General features: G+C 35.6%; 2 protein-coding genes across 4 annotated transcripts in view; one reads left to right on the forward strand and one right to left on the reverse strand.

Annotated features, from left to right (window-relative positions):
- Window positions 1-2094: 2094 nt before the first annotated feature.
- Window positions 2095-15526, reverse strand: LOC144960094 (ubiquitin-fold modifier-conjugating enzyme 1). Its single transcript, XM_078893047.1, has 5 exons — window positions 15050-15526; window positions 10494-10625; window positions 8519-8595; window positions 5196-5286; window positions 2095-3254 (listed from the first exon to the last, which is right to left on the reverse strand). The coding sequence occupies exons 1-5, from the start codon at window positions 15170-15172 to the stop codon at window positions 3159-3161; spliced, it is 519 nt and encodes a 172-aa protein (XP_078749173.1). The 5' UTR covers window positions 15173-15526; the 3' UTR covers window positions 2095-3158.
- Window positions 15527-15633: 107 nt separating this feature from the next.
- LOC144960093 (SID1 transmembrane family member 1-like) overlaps window positions 15634-21150 on the forward strand; it is a 38705-nt gene continuing 33188 nt past the window's right edge. For 2 of the 3 annotated variants that reach the window (XM_078893043.1, XM_078893046.1), the window contains exons 1-3: window positions 15634-15766; window positions 17996-18550; window positions 19169-19290. In XM_078893043.1, coding sequence (XP_078749169.1) covers window positions 18107-18550; window positions 19169-19290 — 566 coding nt within the window. In that variant the 5' untranslated portion in view covers window positions 15634-15766; window positions 17996-18106. Of the gene's footprint in view, window positions 15936-17995; window positions 18551-19168; window positions 19291-21150 lie in introns of all 3 variants that reach the window. The other variant, XM_078893045.1, reaches the window with a different exon arrangement.

The raw sequence follows: 21150 nt of genomic DNA on the forward strand, positions 1-21150 counted from the left end.
TGGTCTTGTGGTTTGACACTCGCCTTCGGATAGGAAGGTCCTGAGTTCGAGCCTCGCTCAGCCCATAGTTGAGTCCTTGGAAAAGGCTCTTTACTCACATTCTCTCACCGTATTCAGGTGTAAAATGAGTACCTGGCCATTAACAGCGTTGTCTCTGTCCGAAAAAATTCTAATATCGCCTAGCAGGCGTTATGTCCCGTCCTAAATGTTAAGTGTTGCTGTTGGCCAGGTACCCCTGTAAAGCACTTTGAGCACGTTTAGTGGATGTTGCACTGTATAAAAGATCAATTTTAAGTCCAAGTCCACGATAGACTTTCTCTCAAGGTTCAATACAAAGTTACACGTTTTGCATTATATGCGGATGCGATGGCATTTTCCTAGAGGGTCAGTCCAGGACAACTTTAATATTTGTTATATAAACAAGCAAACCCCTTACATCTTCTATGTAAACACGCACCTAACAGTCTAAAAAAAAATAATAACAAAGAGCAGTGTAACAACATCTTTTTATTTTCCTATTTGTAAACAAGCAGCTATACCTGTCCGAGCGAGCTAATCCCGTGTTTCGATTGGACAAATATCCACTGGCTCTCTATCTCTCATCTTCCTCCTCTCTCTGCCGCGTGTGGTCCACCCCTGACCGCACTGGTCCATTCTTCCTTTAAGTGCCTAGAGCTCATATTGCATGAAATGTTGGCCCTATATAAGTGTGCAGTATTATTATTATCATTATCATTTCAACATATATTTTACTTCTACCTTCTCTCTCTATCTCTCTTGCTTTCATGCGTACGCAGACACACATCACACAACATAGATACATTTCGTTTTATTATCATTATTATTATCATAGAGGTATTTTTTCCCCAGCCCTCTTGAGCAGTCAAAATCTTTGCTGACTCCACTGTCCGTCCAGCAGTAATCTTGAAAGTAGTCGTGTCTAATAGAATAAGTGGAAAGTAGTCTGCCATAGACCAGTGTCCTATCCAAAAAGAAACAAACAATAATTGACCTTCTACATTCAACGCTTTAGAAACTCAAATAAAGACTATATTACATATTAGGCTAAGTGAAAAAAAAAAGTCCATTAAATAATCCTTAAGATGAATCTGAATCTGAATGTTACTCCAAGTCGACTCAATTCTGAGTATTTGTATTCAAGCGGGGAGAGACAATTACAGCCATTGTTGGTGTTTAGGCTGAAGAATTATGAAAATCTTCGTTTGAATGTTTCTAAATCTGTTGTGTTCACACATGATTCCAGAAGAGCATTCCAGTCTTTGATAGGGCAGGGTGCAAATGAATTTTTTAAGATAGTTGAGTTTGAAGATTGACGTTTTAGTGTTCTTGAGTCGGGTTTTCTTTGAATGCTTAAATTTCGCTGTATGTCTAGTTGTTCTGGTGAGATGGCCGTCATTTTGTTGATAATGAGACATGAGAGTTAGCTGTTTTTTCCGTCTGTCTTGTAAGGGAGTCCATCCAAGCTGTGTGACGATGGGGGATGTAGTAATTGAATTGAAGACAAATCTTGCAGCGCGGCACTGGACAGCTTCAATTGCTTTTATATCCGATTAGGTGTGGGTCCCAAACTTTACAGGAATAGTCTAAAATTGATCTTACGAGTGTTTTGTAGGTGGTTTCTTTGACGTTTGCATGGCAATGTCTGATATTCCTTATGATGAACCCTAGCGCTGAATTTGCTTTAATATTTTGTTGATGTGTGCTTGCCATTTTAGATTTTTTGTTGTATAATAATGCCCAAATGTGGATTTTATGTTACTTTTCCATTATGTGATTGTTCAGTGTGAAGTTGGATTTAGTGGTGTTTTGCTGGGAGATATTTCCATCTTATTACATTTTGTTTCATTGAAACACATGCCCCCATTGTTCGAGATTTTGTAAGTTGAAATACAGCAGATAAGTTGAAACACAGTGAATAGGATGTAGACATAGGTTCACCGCAAGGACCATACTGCTGTGCTTTGCTGCCCCCTAGAAAATCCACAGCAAGCATTAACCAAGTTGGGTGCGCTGAGGAGTGGTTCTCAGCTCCCAGGAAACAGACAAACATCAAAAATGTAACCAACAATTCAATAAAATTATTCAGGATATTTTTATTAATCCTTAAACCATAAAAAGCCGTTTCATACATCATAAATAGTCTCTCATTCAAATTCACATTTTAAAAAACTTCAAAAAAAAAAAAAAAAACACAAAAAAGATTGCAATTGCATTATCACACAGCATCAAAGATCAGTTAAAAATGTTATGAAATAAACTAGTACTCTGCTAAAAGGGAAAGAAAACATTGAACAAGTCCAGGATTCATAGTCTGAATTGAAAAAAAAAAAAGAAGTAAATCAATGAAATTTTAAAATTCTAACATACAAGAATGTTTGCCTTCAGTTAGTAAAATCAATGTTGGGTGCTGACCATTCAATTTTGACTGACATTTATGGAAAAGTATCACGTATCCAATTAAATAAAGCCATTGGACAATCTGATATCTTCGAATAAATTGCTCCGGTCTTTGGCAGTAAAGATGAATCAGAAATATTCAATTTCGTGAACTTTATCTGTGTTCAAATCTTTTACATTTTCTCTTTATAATAAAATCAAAATTACAAGCTAAGCAGAAATAAACGTCCTTCTGATTTTTTAAATTGGTTCGCTTTCATGTGAAAATACCTGATTTGTAGGAATACCTACGGTAAAGATTGAGGAAAGGATAATCTTAAATGATAAGTTAACAACTTAAGAAACTGATTAACGATAAACTTGATGTGATCAAATACCAGAATAAAAAAAACTATAAATGGAGTTCAGTATACAGAGGTTGATTTTCATTATCATGGCTTTAAATATGGATACAAATTATTGTATTGTACCATGTAAACTTTTTAAAAGTTGCATTATTTAGGCTGAAAAAAGAAAAAAAAAGAAAATCAATGTTCTTGTAATGTTGCACGTTATATTCCACCAGTGGAGAAAAAAAAATTAAAATTAAAATAGCTAAAAGAATATTCTCATTTTTGAGAAAATCCAACACCAGTCAAATGTATGAACATTGGACTGCTCAAACTGTCGCACTTTTACTTTTATGCCAATCAAACATCTCTTAGTCCTCACACTCCACCCAAAAGAGTGCCAGCAGCCTATCAGCTGTCTCCCTCTTTGTCTTCACCTTCCCCTTTGTGTTTGACCACGCCTCTTTGTATCAGATCTGGAACTTCAACGGCTAGCCAAGGGCCCAACTGTCAAAATAAGAAAATAACATTATTTGATAATGAAAGCTATAAATGTAAGAGAAAAACTTTTTTTATATAAAAACGTGTTTCAACACATCTGCTATATTTCAATAGTCACTCTTGCTATTTTAGTAAAAAAAAAAAGTAAATAGATGACAAATTCACAGCGGGTGGTTGGATGGGAGCATCACCCTTGAATCATATACCTATGATGTTCGCATGGTTGTACGATCCGATAGTGATGTCGTTGGATGGGAGCATCACCCTTGAATCATATACCTATGATGTTGGCATGGTTGTACGATCCGATAGTGATGTCGTTGGATGGGAGCATCACCCTTGAATCATATACCTATGATGTTCGCATGGTTGTACGATCCGATAGTGATGTCGTTGGATGGGAGCATCACCCTTGAATCATATACCTATGATGTTCGCATGGGTGTACGATCCGATAGTGATGTCGTTGGATGGGAGCATCACCCTTGAATCATATACCTATGATGTTGGCATGGGTGTACGATCCGATAGTGATGTCGTTGGATGGGAGCATCACCCTTGAATCATATACCTATGATGTTGGCATGGGTGTACGATCCGATAGTGATGTCGTTGGATGGGAGCATCACCCTTGAATCATATACCTATGATGTTGGCATGGGTGTACGATCCGATAGTGATGTCGTTGGATGGGAGCATCACCCTTGAATCATATACCTATGATGTTCGCATGGTTGTACGATCCGATAGTGATGTCGTTGGATGGGAGCATCACCCTTGAATCATATACCTATGATGTTCGCATGGGTGTACGATCCGATAGTGATGTCGTTGGATGGGAGCATCACCCTTGAATCATATACCTATGATGTTCGCATGGTTGTACGATCCGATAGTGATGTCGTTTCTTCTTCTCTTTACTAGCCTATCCTGCTTCTTTGGTTTGTGATTGTATTTTTGACAGGGGATATTTTTTTTTCCTGTAAATCTTCTGCCTGTTTGTTCTTGGTTATTTATAATTTAGCTTATGATATCTTTAGGTTATGATTTTGATTTACATTTGTACTATTTTTGTTAGATTGCTTGTTTTTTTGTTTCAGCGGTCTCTCATATAACCTCAATTGTGTTGGAAGAGACCTAAAGCAACAAACAAACAAACAAAACAAATTCACAATTATGAAGGGTCATGAAATATACAAGACCCTCATATTCATGAATATCTTTTGTTAATGGAGTAATAAAATAATAAAGTGGGCTATATTATTTTACTTATTTGTAGACATAGAATTATAAATTTTCATTCTGCTTATCAGAAACCTCTGCGGTCTTTGAACTGTATGTAGTGACTGTTGTGGTGATTTTGTAGCCCCTGAATAAACGTGTGATACCAGAAAACAATTGTAAAGAGTTGCCGAGCACAATTTGCAAATATCAGCATGTTATCAAATAATAATAATAATAATAATAATAATAATAATAATAATAATAATAATAGTAATAATAATAATAGTAATAATAATAATAATAATAATAATAATAATAATAATAATAATGATAATAATAACAAAAAGCATAGTAATAACAACAACAACAATAATAATAATAATAATAATAATAATAATAATAATAATAATAATAATAACAATAATAATTATAATAATAATAATAACAATAATGTTTATTATCAGACACCAATTTCCCTTGAAAACGGATATATCCATACACCTAAAGAAAATATTTAAACCACACAGTACATAAACATGAATAACAGTACCATTAAAAGTAATTCACAAAACTCGACAACAAATTGACATGACACATGACAAATCATTATCATAATTCAATGAACACAATGATGGGCTAAATAAACAAGGATTCTCTGATATTTGACAAGTTATCTAAATGATGTTTAAAAGATTGTTAGATTCCATTATGGCCAATACTCACCCCTAGTGCCATAGCGTGGGCTATACCAAACCTCGGCACATTCCGAGCCCACAATGGTTTGAAGTGGTCAGTTAGACATATCTTGCCCCCTCTGGAATGAAAACAATGGTATTTTACAAGAAAGACTTTTTTTACTTTATACATAGATAGATTAAAGTGACCATCACCATATAATCCTAATATAAATACATTTAGTAATGAACAAAAATGAATATTATAGCTTCAACCAAGACCTAAATGTGACCCTCCGGCTCAAAGCGGTATTAAGTCAGGATTTGGAAAACGAAGAAAACCGGTTTTAAAGTGGAAATGGTCAAAATTATCAAATTTCAGTTTTTGGTTGTTTCAGAAACTACAATCATTTTTCTACATGAAAACATAATAATTCAACATAAACATTGACGATAAGTTATATAAATTTCAAGTTTAAAAATGCAACTATCAGTGACACATTCAAAACGAGAGTTGACTTTCTCTCAGAGAGCCACCCTTTCCAAGGCTTAGTAATACAGAGTCTTTTTCTCCACCAATAAGATGTAAAATATCACAGCAAAGGGCGTGTCTTTATCTATCTCGGAGAAAGCATGACTGTTTCCACAATTTCATGGTTCAACCAATAATGAACTTTAATAACTGTAAACAAGTCTAGGTTTTTCCCTGCCAACCTTACAAATGAATGATTCTGATTGGTCAACGCTCATCACATGCGCTGTGGCTGTAGGCCATAATGCTCGGGCGATGCTTCATGACGTCAGCATGCGTGTGTTACATATGTGTGTGTTTGTGCATTTTGATACACACCACGTGCTATCATTTCTTTGTCTAGCTGCATTGGTGATCGAGGTGAGGGTCCTCCATTGACCCTCTTTTTTTATTCATGAAATTATAGGACATGCTAAGACTTAATAGGACAACAGTTGCCTAATCTTACACTTACAGTTACAGAGATTGTTGTAGGATAAACATTTAATTTTAAGTACAAAAGCAGAATAATAAATAGAGCCTTCAACAAGTAATGAACTCCCGATGGAAATACGTGTAACTAAAAAATGAAATGGATAGATAAACAGACAGAAAGGCAAACCTATTAATGGATAAATAGATAGGTAGATAGATAGATAGATAGATAGATAGATAGATAGATAGATAGATAGATAGATAGATAGATAGATAGATAGATGAAGAGGGGAGAGAGACAATCAGAGAGAGAGAGAGAGAGAGAGAGAGAGAGAGAGAGAGAGAGAGAGAGAGAGAGAGAGAGAGAGAGAGAGAGATGGATGTTCGTTTTGTCGTGCTTTCTTTGTATACCGAAAGAAAAAAGGGGGGGGGGGTCTTTTTAGACAATGAAAAATGTGGTGGAACGCTAAGGAAAACTTGAGAGATTCAATAATGTTTTAATGTAAGTCACTACACAATAAGCCCCACCCCTCCTCCTCAAGCTGTCATCTGACTCAAAATGGAAACAGTGCAATGATTGATTTGACCAGCCCATTTCTTTAATTGCAATCTCATTGGTCAATAGGTTTCCAGTTGATTGACTATGACTTACTTTGTAACAAAATGCTTTCTTTAAACTATCCCTACAATTCTTTGCTCCGCCTCCATCCCTTTCTTCATGTCTACCTCACTCTCTCCGTCTCCCTTTTGTTTCTTGCACACATACAAACACACACACACACACATACACTTATACAGGTTTCAATCTTTATTCTATTTCCCTCGCGTCCTCTTAATGCACAAGCAGTCTCTCTCCCCTCCCCCTCTCGCTCCTCTTTTTCTCTATATCTCTCTCTCTTTCTCTCACATGTGTGTGTGTGTGTGTGTGTTTGTGTGTGTGTGTGTGTGTGTATTTTACTCTCTCATTCTATCTCTTCCTCTCTAATCCTCTTCTTGATAATTCTTTCCCTGCCCACCCGGCTTCACGTAGTTTCAAAACTGTACTTTCATATTATAAACCCTTCTTTAACTTTTGGTATTTTGAAATCTTATTTTCTCTATTGAATAAGACAAAAATTTCACATTAATAATTCTAATTTCATTGATTCTTTATTTAAATATCAAAAATTCTTGAAAAAGTGAGCAATAGTCGGCATTTTTTCCAGTGTTTTATTTGTTTTAAGAACATCTTACATAATAATGAATAACTACAAAAGTAATAATTGGATTGTTTCAAAAATTTGTATGTACATTATTAAATGTATAATCTAAGCTCATGCCAAATTTCACTATTCTCGTCAAATTTTCGATGCCCGTATCTAAGGAGTTATCTTTGTCCATTGATTTGACTGTGCGTGAAAACGGTGCCTCTCTTCAAAGTCGATTTTCTCAAAATTTGGTTTTCACACTCTCCCTACTTCAAACGGTCATATCTCGGCAATGAATAATCAGAATTGTATAAATTTGGTATCAAATTTTAAAGCATAAAATAAGCTATGATTGGGTACCAAAAACCCAAAATTGAAAAATCCGACTTAATACCGTTTTGAGGCGGAGGGTCACAAATACCAAACAGAACGTTTCAGACTCAGAACCCTTAAAAAACCCTTCTTAAACCAATACATCAATTAAAAATCCATTTTTAAAAATATTGCCCGAATAAAGATTTGGAGTGCGAAACATTCTGTGTTTGGTATTTTGTTTTTGAAGCTGTCATATCCATTGTTGTTCACTACCGTTTATTGTCCATAGCTCCTAACTGCTTAGTATCAGTATAAATGCACCTGTAAATAATTTGTGTGTACAATCTAAAAACAGGTTCTGTGTCAACTTTTAGTGGGTAGTGTCATTACTTGAGCTTCCTATATCCAAACCCTCCTTCCATAACAATATTGTAAGTTTTATTTAAGACAGATGACTGAAATAAAGTGAAAGCGTTCGGAATATCAAACACTTTTTACATTAAAAACATGTTATTGGAGACTCTGACTGGGTATTTCCTGTGCCCCAACAAGTACAGTACAATAAAAGACCAGATTAAAGTAGAGTGAAAGGATGAATAAACTGGATTATGATCATGTTTATATCTTAACCCTGTATCAGTAGACAACTGACTATATTAAAATTAGGAATTCTAAAAATTACCAACTCTTCGAAACCACCCCCCCCCCCCTCTCAAGATCAATGGCATAATGTACGCAAAAGGTATTTAACCTCATCCCCCCTCCCCTAAATGCACATTTTCAAATCTTGATATTCACAAATGGTATTATGTTCACTAAGTTGCTCATTTATCTATCTATCTAATCTACTAATTATCCAAACACCAATTTATCATGTTGTTTTAAAAAAAATGGTATTGCCTTAAGGCAAATAGAAACAATTACCTATACATCTTGGCCGTCTTGCCATCCAGCTCAGGCAAAGCAATTTCGGGGGCTGTGTTTGGATAGGTGACAGGTATCTGAAGGATAGAAGAAAAAACAAAAAACAACATGATCTTCTAAAACACTCTGGGTGTTTTCATATACATCTATTATCCATTCATCTGCAAAATCTAACCCAAACAGTTAAAAAATGATACAGTGGGCAGGACCAATGGTCTGGATTTCATTGAATGTGGTGAAATTCTATTGTTTTTCTTAAATGATAAAAAAACATACCTTCAAGGATAGTTGAGTATTATGGTATTTTTGTCGTCAATTAGTTCATGGTGATAAATTAAGAGTATGGAGAAGTGCCAGATGATAAATAAAAATATCAGTGTCAGGTAAGCCATATTATTATTCTGTGTTTTTATCGGGCAGTTCTTCGTACCCTTTATTTCTCATCACTTAATTATTACAAAATACCAAAGATTGAGAAGGGGCGGTAAAGGTAAGTGGGAGAGGGAATGGAGAAAGGGAATGGGAGGGGGAAAAGTTACTAGGAGGCACTTCCCCATTAACTCTTTTGGCTGGTGGATAATGGATTTCCGCTATATATTGCGGAAGATTGAGACCTATGAATATTGAGGATGATCAATGATTGTTTAAGTCCAGTCATTATCAGGCCTGTAAATGGTTGGTGAAAAAATTGTCGGAACTTTTTGAAACGCGAAAATAGACACAACAGGACAAAAATATGGACACAACACAGATATGACACGTCAATTGACTAGTCAAATCATGTCACTTTCCCCTACTTATTTATAACGAGATCCTTATTTTATGCTATCAAAAAAAAAAAATCCCAATTATTTGAGGTCCCAGGTCTGAGTTAGTTGTAAAATGAAAGGAAGAGAACAAGAAGAAGAAGAAGAAGAAGAAGAAGAAGAAGAGGAAGAAGAAGAAGAAGAAGAAGAAGAAGAAGAAGAAGAAAGAAGAAGAAGAAGAAGAAGAAGAAGAAGAAGAAGAAGAAGAAGAAGAAAAGAAGAAGAAGAAGAAGAAGAAGAAGAAGAAGAAGAAGAAGAAGAAGAAGAAGAAGAGGTGGTGCGGTGGTGTGAGAGCTTTCGAAGAAGAATATATATTTCGAAGAAAAATAATTATTTTGCATTATTTTTTTTCCGTCTCACATCGGGACGGAACCAAAGAAATATAGAGACTGAGAAATAAGAACCGGAGATATGCATGTGTGTCAGTAGCAAAATAGAGAGAAAATGTCCGGTCCGGTTCGACACACTTCTGTGTGTGCGTTATTTACTGACTAGGAGTGTGTGTGTGAAGACGACTCGCGCGAACTTCGCAAGCTCTCTCTCTCTCTGGCTGTAGCACAGTAGCCAGGCAGTGAAAACATACACGTCCATCGGAGCGTGTAGGTGGCATGATAATATTATCGCTAACTGATAGACGACATGTTTTGTCTTTGATGCGACAAATAAAAAGTTTTTTGTTTTGTTTTTTTTTAAAGTCGGCATTTGAAATTGAAATGGAATAAAATCTATTTTTTTCGAGGAACGAAATAAAAGTCTTTTATTTTCTTTTTTATCGGTTCTGTTCTTTGGGGTTACGAATTTTATTTTTACTATTATCTTTTTCTTTTTTTTTTTTTAGCACTTAAAGAGCAAAATCGTACGTCGGAAATCCGACAATAGACAGAAGATTTACAGGCCTGCATTATGTAAGGCACTTTCCACATGAATCAGATATGAGTGGGTACCCAACCATAGGCAGTGACAAATGTTGAAAGAGTGTTGGCTCAAAAAAGGAACCTGACAAATGGCTAGCACTGTATGAAATTAAAAGTAAATTTCACTGTGTAAAGCCTGGTGGTGTTAAAATAAAAATATTGAAAATTGCTTTGACTATGGTTTATACTGTGAAATTGTGCAAATCAAATGTCCACACTTTTTGTTTAAAATTGTAAAAGCTGTATACAACTCACATCAAATTCAACGTCAAACTCATACTTGAGCAGCTCATGGATGTACCAACATTTACCAAACCAGCGAGTCCCTTCCTTGTTTGACTCCAAGCGAAACCAATCATTGTCTGCCTCTTTGTTGTTTTTCACATACTGTGGAGATAACATTTTTAAAAAGAAAATGCAAAAGGATATATAAAATTCTAATAGAAGCTGATATTCATTGGAAATGATAATTACATACAAATTACAAATGCTGTGTCAAAGGTTACATGATGCTTCAATGGCACGGCTATTTTTAGACATGATGTCATTCATGTTGGTAACTGCCCAAAATGTCAAATTATGACGTAGGACTGCAATTTGCAGGTTCATATAGGTCATTTAATATTTGATACATAAAATTACTGACTGCCCATCACTGGTAGGGTATGAAATAATGAAGCAACTTTTACAATGAAGTAAAAATAAATTGATACTCAGTTTACTCTCTCCTAACAGGAGTGCCAGTATCAACCAGTATCCTCCATTATGCCAGATTGAATTGATATGCCCTTTACACCTAAGAGCAATCTTCTTGCAGTAAACTTATCTGTATTAAAAAAATTAACAGGGCTCAGTTTCTTTGTGGATTTTTGATTTTTCAAAACTTAAATCTATCTGTAAATATTTGCCTTTTCCCATTTCAAAACAGTGATATGTAGGGTAAATGTGATGCCACACGAGGGATATTACATTTAAAATGACAAGACATCTTGGAAACATATATTCATTTTCTTCAATAAAACATAGGCTTAATTCAAATCTCATATTTTTAGGTTTATACACTATGATATTTACTCCACTGTGTGAAGGGTATTTCAATCTATAACCTGAGTGATATAGTTTAATATTTAAGATAGTTGTCATTTGGCTATCAGACCAATTAGATGACTCGCTTCACTGACTGCAGGTACGTGCCATACCAGCATGCAGGTAAAGAGATAGAGAGTAGTGACCTCTTGACCTAGCATCTCAACTAACTGATCCGGCTGGTAAACCACTGTGTAGAGAAAGGGCAATAGTTATTTAAGTTCTCTTTATCTAGAGGATTCAGATGAAGAAAACAAAGAAGAATTTTACGATATTCTAAGAATGGCCGTTGAAAACATTCCAAGACATGATATGCTCATGATCAGCGGAGACCTTAATGCTAGAGTTGGCAATACACAAACAAATCAGTCCGTTGGAAAGGAAGGCAAAGGGGTAATGAACAACAATGGAAGCAAACTGGCAGAATTTTGTGAAGAACACAACCTCATTATTGGTGGAACTTTCTTCCCACACAAAAACATACACAAATTGACATGGAAATCACCAGATGGGAAAACAGAAAGTCAGATAGACCATATAATTATCAACAGAAAATGGAAGAGCAGCTTAAACGATGTCAGAGTCAGACGATTGGCAGACATTGGAAGTGACCACCATCTTGTCACAGCCAAAATCCTACTAAATTGATGAAAACAAAAATAGCAAAACAGAAGGAGAATCGTTTCAACACAGATAAATTGAAAATCCCAGATATCCAAAACAATTTCAATATCTCAGTAAGAAACAAATTCAATGCAATACAAGATATTACAAACATGACAATCCAAGATTTCAACCACGTCATGCAGGAAAGTGCCACTGAACACTTGGGACACAATAAATCCAATACAAGAATTGGATATCAGCAAGGTCATGGGAGCTCATTAACCAAAGAAAATCAATCAAACTAAATCTCTTGAACGCTAAATCCCCCCGACTGAAAGAAAGGCTATCCAGTGAATACTCATTGAAGGATAAAGAAGTGAAAAAATCCACAAGGAAAGACAAAAGAGATTTTGCAGAAAATTTAGCAACTGAAGCAGAAAATGCAGCTGTAAGACAAGACACACAAACACTATACAAAATCACAAAAAAAGCTCTCGGGAAACAGAAGTTATGGTCAAGAGAAACCATTAAAATCCCAAGATGGTAGTGTCATCACAGACGAAAAGGAGAAAATTGAAAGATGGAGAGAATATTTCGCAAACCTTCTGAACAGACCAGACCCATCATCTTCTTACACAGATATCCCAGAAGCTGAAATGGACGTAGAGGTTAATCTTGGTTCAATCACTGAGCATGAGGTGCACGAGGCAATACAACAACAAAAAAATGGCAAGGCCCCAGGTATTGACAAAATCACTGCGGAAATGCTTAAAGCGAACTCGCAAGAAATGTCCAAAATTCTCAGTAAATTGTTCACCAACATTTGGGAAAAGGAAGAAATACCAGAGGATTGGCAGAAAGGCATCATCCATAAAATAGCCAAGAAAGGAGACCTAGGAAATTGTGCTAACTGGCGTGGAATCACACTCCTGTCCGTAACGAGCAAAATTTTTAATAGAATCCTTCTGAAAAGAATCTCACCTCACATTGAAAACATTCTTAGAAAAGAGCAGGCAGGGTTCAGAAAAGGGAAGTCAAGTAGTGACCACATATTTACCTTGAGACAAATCCTGGAGCAAAGCATTGAATGGAACAGCCCCCTCTACACCATTTTTGTCGATTTTGAAAAAGCCTTTGACAGCTTACACAGAGAGTCCCTGTGGAAAATACTCCGCCATTATGGTATACCGATGAAGATAGTCAACCTAATCAATGTACAGCAACTACCAATGCCAAGTGATCTGTGGTAATAATTTAACAGACAGCTTTAATGTAACAACTGGTGTAAAACAAGGCTGCATACTCTCCCCGCTTCTGTTTATCCTGGCTCTAGACTGGCTCATGAAAAATACAATTGATGGTAAGAAGAGAGGCATTCGCTGGACACTGACATCCTTTCTGGAAGATATAGACTATGCAGATGATATCGCGTTAGTTTCCAGTACACACAGAGACGCCTCAGAGAAACTAAACGTACTACACAAGAACGCCTCGAAAATTGGACTGAAAATAAATTTCGACTGTGGACATTAGGGTGAATCCAAAACATGACAGTGAAATTAGGATAGATGAACATAAAATTGAAGAGGTAACAGAGTTCTCCTACCTCGGATCCAAAATAACAGACGACGGAAATGCAGAACACGATATCAAGCACAGAATTCAAAAGGCAAACCAGGCTTTCGGCATGCTGAAAAACTTTTGGAAATCAAAGCAAATAATGAGAAAGACAAAGCTGAAAATATACAAGAGCAATGTTTTAAGTGTACTGCTTTATGGAAGTGAAAGCTGGAAAATGACATCCTCCTTAATACAGAAACTAGAAGCCTTTCAGAACAAGTGTTTAAAAAGAATTTTTAATTTATTTTGGCCTACAAAAATAAGAACAGTGGATCTATTAAAGAAAGCTGACTGCACTAGCATTGATAGCCAAATAAAAAGAAGAAGATGGCGTTGGCTGGGTCATGTGGCCAGAATGGAGAAAGGGTCACTTCCCAAGACAGCCTTGTACTGGACAGCAGATGGGAAGAGAAAGCGGGGAAGACCCAAAGAAATCTGGCGAAGGACCATGGAGAAAGAATTAAAGGAAGCAGGCCTGTCCTGGAATACAGCCACCGCAAAAGCAGCCGATCGCAAAAAATGGAGATGTCTGGTGGATGCCCTATGTGCCTCAAGGCCCGAAGAGGATTAAGTAAGTAAAGTAAGTTATCTAGAGATCAGGTTTTTTCAAAAGGGGTTTGACATGAGCAACTTTGTAAATGTCTGGTACAACACCTGACTGCAATAAATCGTTTACAATACATATAGATGGTGTTAAAATTATATCAATACATATTTTAGCATGGCAGTATTTATGGGGTCCAGATCACAACTTTTAGTTGGAGACGACATAATGCAATGACATAAGTCAGCTTCAGTAATCTTTGAAAAATTTGTTAATGAATCACCATGAAAATCTACTTTCCTCTTACAAAGTGGCAATTCAGACTTGAGTCTGAATAGTCTCCCGTGGCTATTCGGACTCCAATGCGTGTGTGCATACATAGGGGAGGATGACACAATGTGGGCAGAAGGCAGAATGTGGAACTGATAAAGAAATAGAAAGAGTTCAGAAGAAATGATGTTTCGTCCATATCACACTGACTCAGCTCATACCCCTACTTTGGACTGTAAAAGGACTGTTGCCTGTCTCACACTATCACAAAGTTTTTTTCTTTGTCCTGATTTTATTTGGATATCATTTTATGTTGTTAGAAAAGCTTTCATTTTTCATTAACCACAGTTACTTTGACTGACTTTAATTTCTATCTGGAATTCCCATTGATCTATGATTGTGTCTTTCTCGTCTAATATAGTGGGTTTAAACTACCTGTTGATAGTTACTAAAATCGTAATTTTGATTTGCAACAATTTTATGTAATTGTAATTATCCATGATTAAAATATTTTTTTAAAAATTCAACAACAAAAAACTACACTGTCACGGGAGACTATTCGGAATTCGGACTGAGTCTGAATAACCTGTTGATTGCACATGCGCATTGGAATTTGAGTCCGAATAGCCATGGGAGAATATTCAGACTCGAGTCGGAATAGCCACAGCCTTCCTCTTACTCTTACCTGAATTAGCGATTGATACTCTTCTTTCAAACGGGGTATCCATGACTCGCCATCTCTCGGACCTGCTTTTGTCTTTAACAATGGAATTAAAGCTAAAGTGGATTTTGTCGCAGCGTCAACCATATTGCTATGCTCACAAAGACCTTTTACTGTTCTATTTTGATTTCTAAAATTATGATCTTGTGATTCAGTAAATTATTATCTGTCAGCCGAGTCTGAGTCTTGGTGTTGTCTCGAACTTACTGACTGGAGTTTTGTTGTTGGTGATTTGCCTCTTCTCTAAACTAAACCTAAACCGTCTCTCTATTCTTCTAATCGGCGGCTGGTTCAAGTTTATGAAAAATAATGAAATCACTTCAGTTTAACAAAAACAAATTCTCTCAATGATGGCTCTATATCTGAGTCTAATTTGCGATAAAAGACGTGTTTACGTTTCTTATTCCTCCATATTGATGATGTAAATGCCGGTAAAAGTTTTTATAAAACCAACAGGAAATGGAATGTGGGAGGCAATGTTTCTAATTTTAGGCATATTTTTGCTGTCATGTGACAGATTGGACATCGGGGATTTCCCATTATTCAGAGTATGAGAGACTGACTCTATGGAGTCAAGTGTCAAGAGCCTGAGATTAGGATGTAAATCTCTTCTCTTACTTATGACTTGATTTGTATCCTTAAAACACATGATTCAGATTGGCTTGGTTTGAAACGATGAGGGTGAGAGTGATTTGCAAGAGGTTCAAATATAATATTTTTTTCTAGACTTAGACACACAATCTCGAAATATGATCGATGTTTATCATAGTTTAAGTTTAAGTTTATGTTATCTTTTGATTCTTGACTCTTGAAATTGCCAGTTTCGTCGTCTTGGTCATCCCCTTTTAAGGTCAGCTGTTATTCTCTCTTCAAGGAAGTTACAATGATATCGATGTGCCTTCCGAAAGCTTCTCGTGCTAGCATTTCTTGCAATTTGTATTTTCACCTTTGATCTTTTGTCCATGCGTTTGTTTGTTCCCATGTGTCATTTGTCAAAACAAAAATCGAGGACAAACTTTGATAGATTTGTGAAAGTTTGAACTTTCCTAATAATTCGACAATTGTTTTGGTTTTCCGTCGCCATTTCGTATGGTGAAGTTCTGTTTTTTTCTATTAGTATTAGGGTTAGCTCGAGGTCAGAGGATTTTTTTTTCTATTAGGGTTAGTCATTAGTAAGGTGCTTGGACTTGGGTGTTTGTTTTTCCTATTAGGGTTAGTTAAAGGTACTAGGTTTTATTTTTTCCTAGGGTTAGTTGGGGGAATATTTGGGCTGTTTCCCTTAGCTTAGCACGAGGAGCTTTCAGAAGGCCTCCCTTCTGATTACAATAAATGATTCTTCGTCATTGGAGATTGATCACGGGACTGATTTGTTTTCTGAGAAGAAGGAAGTTTATTATTTTTCATTTTTCCTTTTAAAAAAATAAATGAATGGTTTTTATATATTATTTCTATCAAGTTCAGTGTTGTTTACTTCAATTATTTATTTATTGTTATGCATTTATACAATTTCATTAAGTGCATGTATAACATTTAAAGACTGATATTCCCTTATAAAATTTCTATTAGATTTTGATCCGCAGTTTATGAAAAGGGCTGCTGCTATTTGAACTCGAGACTGAACAGTCTCCTCTGGCTATTCGTACTCTAAAGCTTGTGTGTGATCATCATGGTATTCGGACTCAATTTCAATTTATTTTAATTTTGACAATTACTTAAGATTAATGCAAATGAAAATAGCAATAAAGGAATTGTACTCATCAACAGGTAGTCTTAACCGTTTTATTTGACGAGAAATACAAAATCATTGATCAGTTCGAAATCCAATTTGAAATTTAAAAGAATACAGGAACAAAAGTCAGTCAAAGTAACTATTGTCTAATGGTAAAGCTTTTCTAACAACTTTACATGATGCACAAATAAAATCAGGACAAAGTAATAAATAGTATTCTGATAGTGTTAGTATTAGACAGGCAACAATCCTTATATAACTCGAAGAAGGGGTATCAGCTGAGTCAGTCTGATATGGGCAAAACAGAAATTCTTCTGAATTCTTTTTCTACTTCTATTAGTTCCTCCCACTGCCCGCTGTGTTTGATCATGCACATTGGAAGACTTTTCAGACTCGAGTCCGAATTGCCACTTCATTATAAAGATAAATCTCTTATCTTTATTCTATACACGTGCTTGTCATTATTCATGATAATAATAGATCTATAAAAAATATATGGAGTAACAATACTATTAATTTTTAAAATTTGTAGTTAACAGGCAACGTTACGGTGCCATTTCAAGAAAGATACTTATTTTTGATTAGATCAATTTCATTACTTGGAAAATTGAATTAAAAATTTTATTTTTTTCATGAGCCCAACTTAAAAGTCATCTTTCAAAACTTTACGGTGAAAATAATGTAACACAGACTTGAGCTGAAAAAATAAGATAATTCTTTATTCATCCCATAAAAAGGAAATTTGTGTACAAATGTGCATGCTACAAGTATCTAAATTACATGATGTTCCGCAGGCAAATTTTGTTAACATGATAATTTTAAGTCAATTTGGGAGAATAATACTCTGTTTACATCTATAAAACATAAGAATCTTTTAAAATAAATAAACAAATGAATAATAAGATATTAACTTTAATTAAAACATTAGATCTAGATTGAATTAGATTAAATTAAAAATGCTTTATTATTTTTTTTTTTTCAGAGGGTTGGAATCATTTGAAAACACTCATGAACTTTCAAGAGTTTCAAGGATAATCTTGTTCATTCAATTTCTAGTCAATCAGATTACTAATCTATTAATCTGCCTTCCTTTTTGGCATATTTGCATGTAGAGCTAATATTGGTAAAACAGTGACAAATGGAATTTCTTATCTTTATAAAAATTGATTTATTTGTTTCAGGAGAATAATACTAATCAATTCATGAAGATTGAACAGTCATTGTGACGCCAATTAAAGTTCTTCTCTACAACTACAACGATAGAAAGTTCTTGAATTTCCTCATATCTCCAGATGGATCCGCCTCATCTTAGAAATCTAGGAACCACTACTCAAAACAAAAACAGCAACATCATCTTTATTAATAAAAAAATAAATTTATTTCTGTTTCTCATTGTAATTTTATTATTACTGATAACCCCAATTGAGGGGAGAAGAGATATAACTAAATCAGAAGACAATGATGTGAAATTTATGTCAGTGTTGTCAAATGGTGACAGGAATCAGTCATCGTTGTCTTATGGGAATCAAGAGCTGACTCCATCGTCAAAAAGTAATGTAGTTGTGGATGAGAAGCATATGATGGAGACGGAGATTAGAGGTCATGGAGAAGTTGAATGGGATGGCAAAGGTTTGAGAACAGAGATAATTCCGGCAAGCTTTGAGAGGAATTACACGGAATCTGTGAACATCAGCTCTGAGTTGATGTTTATATACAATTATACACAGACAAACCAGGTATTCATTATTGATATTGAGGTAGTTGTTGTTGTTGTTGTTCTTCTTCTTCTTCTTCTTCTTCTTCTTCTTCTTCTTCTTCTTCTTCTTCTTCTTCTTCTTCTTCTTCTTCTTCTTCTTCTTCTTCTTCTTCTTTTTCCCCATCTTTTTTCTCCCTCTTATCATCATCATCATCATCATCATCATCATCGTAGTGTTCCTGAATTACAGTCTCCCATTATGAATCTAACCTGTTCTCTTCCCTTTCGTCGTCTTCTTCTTCCTCCTCCTCCTCCTCCTCCTCTTCTTCTTCCTCTTCCTCATCTTCTTCCTCCTTTTTCTTATCTTCATCCTCCACCTCTTCTGATGAGCTGGGCATATGGGCTTTCATAGTCAGTGCAAAGGACCTTAAGACATGTTCTTATATTTTTTAAAATCATGTTTGTGTTTGTTCTGAAACAAAAGTACCACAATTGGAGGCAGAGAATAGAACAAAATGGGATAGACAAAAGTGTGAATTAAATTTTTTTAAATTAATTATAATTTATTTAAAGCAGTTTCCTTTTAATAATGTGTCACTGTACATAAGCAATTATCCACTGACTGAGTTTTTAACCAATGATTATTTTTTCTTGACAGACGACAGCAGTTCGTGTGCATGTGTCATGTAACAGTGCAGGAAAGACTTACCCCATCATGTTTTCAGCCAGGCAACAAGAGGGCATCTTGGCTTGGTCAGTGCCTTTAGATCAGCGGGAGAGGTGAGTGATTTGTCAACAAAAACGTGGCTTTGATGTAACTTTTAACTGACCTGTCTCTTACAAAGAGTCAAATTTGGCTCAAATTCAGATTTGTGACGTTTAATTTTATATGAAAATTAGTGAAAATGTCGTTGTTACACCCGAATATGTTTATACTCTACTGTATCAAATAAACGCCCCCCCCCCCCAATCTATTTTTTTAAAAAGAATTTTTGCACACCCCTCTAAGCTTATTCGCATATCTCCCCTTCTATTAAATTTCTGCTCACGAAATGTGCTGGTGAAAAAACTACTCTATGCTGTCGATATTATTTTACTGACATATTTGATTTAAAGAAAATCATATTATACATCACATCTCTCCTTTTCTAAATTAGAAAATGTCCAATTGCACATACCCCCCCCCCCCCCCTCCTGACATGGATTGGTCAAATTGCACCCCCTCCCTACCCCACCTTCTATTGAAGTTTGGCCAAAGTGCTACTCCCCCCCCCCCCCCCCCCCCTGGGTGGGGATCCTGACCTTCCATAGTGGGCAGGGAGGTACATGCTGTGTCTTCTATCCCCCCATACCCGTTTTCCAATTGTTTCCTGTCATTGTCTTGGAATGAGATTACTTAGTTTTGTCCTGATCCTTGCCGGAGTTCCTTGGCTGGGAGGGAAACAGTCGAATGTCTAGGTATAGTTTTGGGAGATGATATTTTTTTCCTTGTAAATCATCTCTCTGATATGCAGTGTTTTATGTTTAGTTTATTATATGATTGGTAAACATTTGAGTGTATTCCTCTTAGTTGGGACCTGTGCTTGTGTCTGGATGAGACTTTTAGGTGATCTCAAACTAAGTACTTTGACGGTGTGCTCTTGGAATCTACATCTGTTCCCTATTTCAACCAATTCCCCTTTGCCTTACCTTTTCTTTTGTGCTTTAATTGTCATTCTAAAACTTTTTACTATCCCATTTTCTTCTTTTTACTGGCGCTGATATGACCTTAATGTGTTGCAAGTGCCGTAAAACCCTTAAAAAAAACAAAAAACAACCCCCCCCCCCCCTTTTAAATTTTTTTTTTTTTCCATTGGATTCACCAGAGTATGTTTCCATTGACCAACATGACATCAATGTAAAGCATTTTCAAGTGACAATTCTTTAAATAAGAATAAACGTCATGTGTTTTGGATTGATAAAGATCATTTTAAAAAAATTAAGATTCCCCCCCCCCCCCCCGCCCCCCCAAAATTAGGCAGATTTTTTTCGTCAGCTTTGTAGCACTCTGTTGTAATAGTAATTGTAATTGTTGTTGTTTGTGGTATTAGAGGTTTGTCACAATTCACTAGATACACACTTGTAACCAACTTTTGTCGACCCATACATTATATTGTTTGGCTGTTTACTGATAGAAATTCAATTCACACCTCGCACTGTCTGTAATTAGCAAATAATTTTTTTTAAGGTTTTAGTGAAATAAATATAAATGCCCTGAAGAAAACTTTGTTACATTATGAGAAGCTGATAATTTATACATTTTAAACAATTTCATCACTATATTCATCTATTCAGCTGCCTCACATCTTCACCAAATTCGATGCAGACCACTAAATTTGATGATGTCATAATCCATCTCCAATGCTTTCTGACCTTGACTAATACAGGGAACTTATGTACTTTGGTGTCACTTGGATATGAAATGTCACTAAGCAGGAACAAATGTGGCCGACCTCTGTCCCTCTTCCAGACACAATATTATACTGTTAACTCACTCAATCCTAGAGATTTTTGCTACTTTTCAAAATTGGAAAAAATGTATTAAAAATGAGCATGTGCATAGATATTATTATTCACTACCATTAACATGTAACAATTAAG

This window comes from Berghia stephanieae, chromosome 14 (genome assembly GCF_034508935.2).
Source record: "Berghia stephanieae isolate SIO BIC M18660-M18661 chromosome 14, UCSD_Bste_1.3, whole genome shotgun sequence".
Classification (NCBI taxonomy): domain Eukaryota; kingdom Metazoa; phylum Mollusca; class Gastropoda; order Nudibranchia; family Aeolidiidae; genus Berghia; species Berghia stephanieae.

Excerpts from the sequence above, each read along its gene's own strand:
- LOC144960094 (XM_078893047.1), bottom strand. The coding sequence starts at position 15,172 with ATGGTTGACGCTGCGACAAAATCCACTTTAGCTTTAATTCCATTGTTA. Across the intron at positions 8,596-10,493 it reads AGTTTGACGTTGAATTTGAT|ATACCTGTCACCTATCCAAA; the intron begins GTGAGTTGTATA and ends TCTATCCTTCAG. Across the intron at positions 5,287-8,518 it reads AAGACGGCCAAGATGTATAG|AGGGGGCAAGATATGTCTAA; the intron begins GTAATTGTTTCT and ends TTTTCATTCCAG.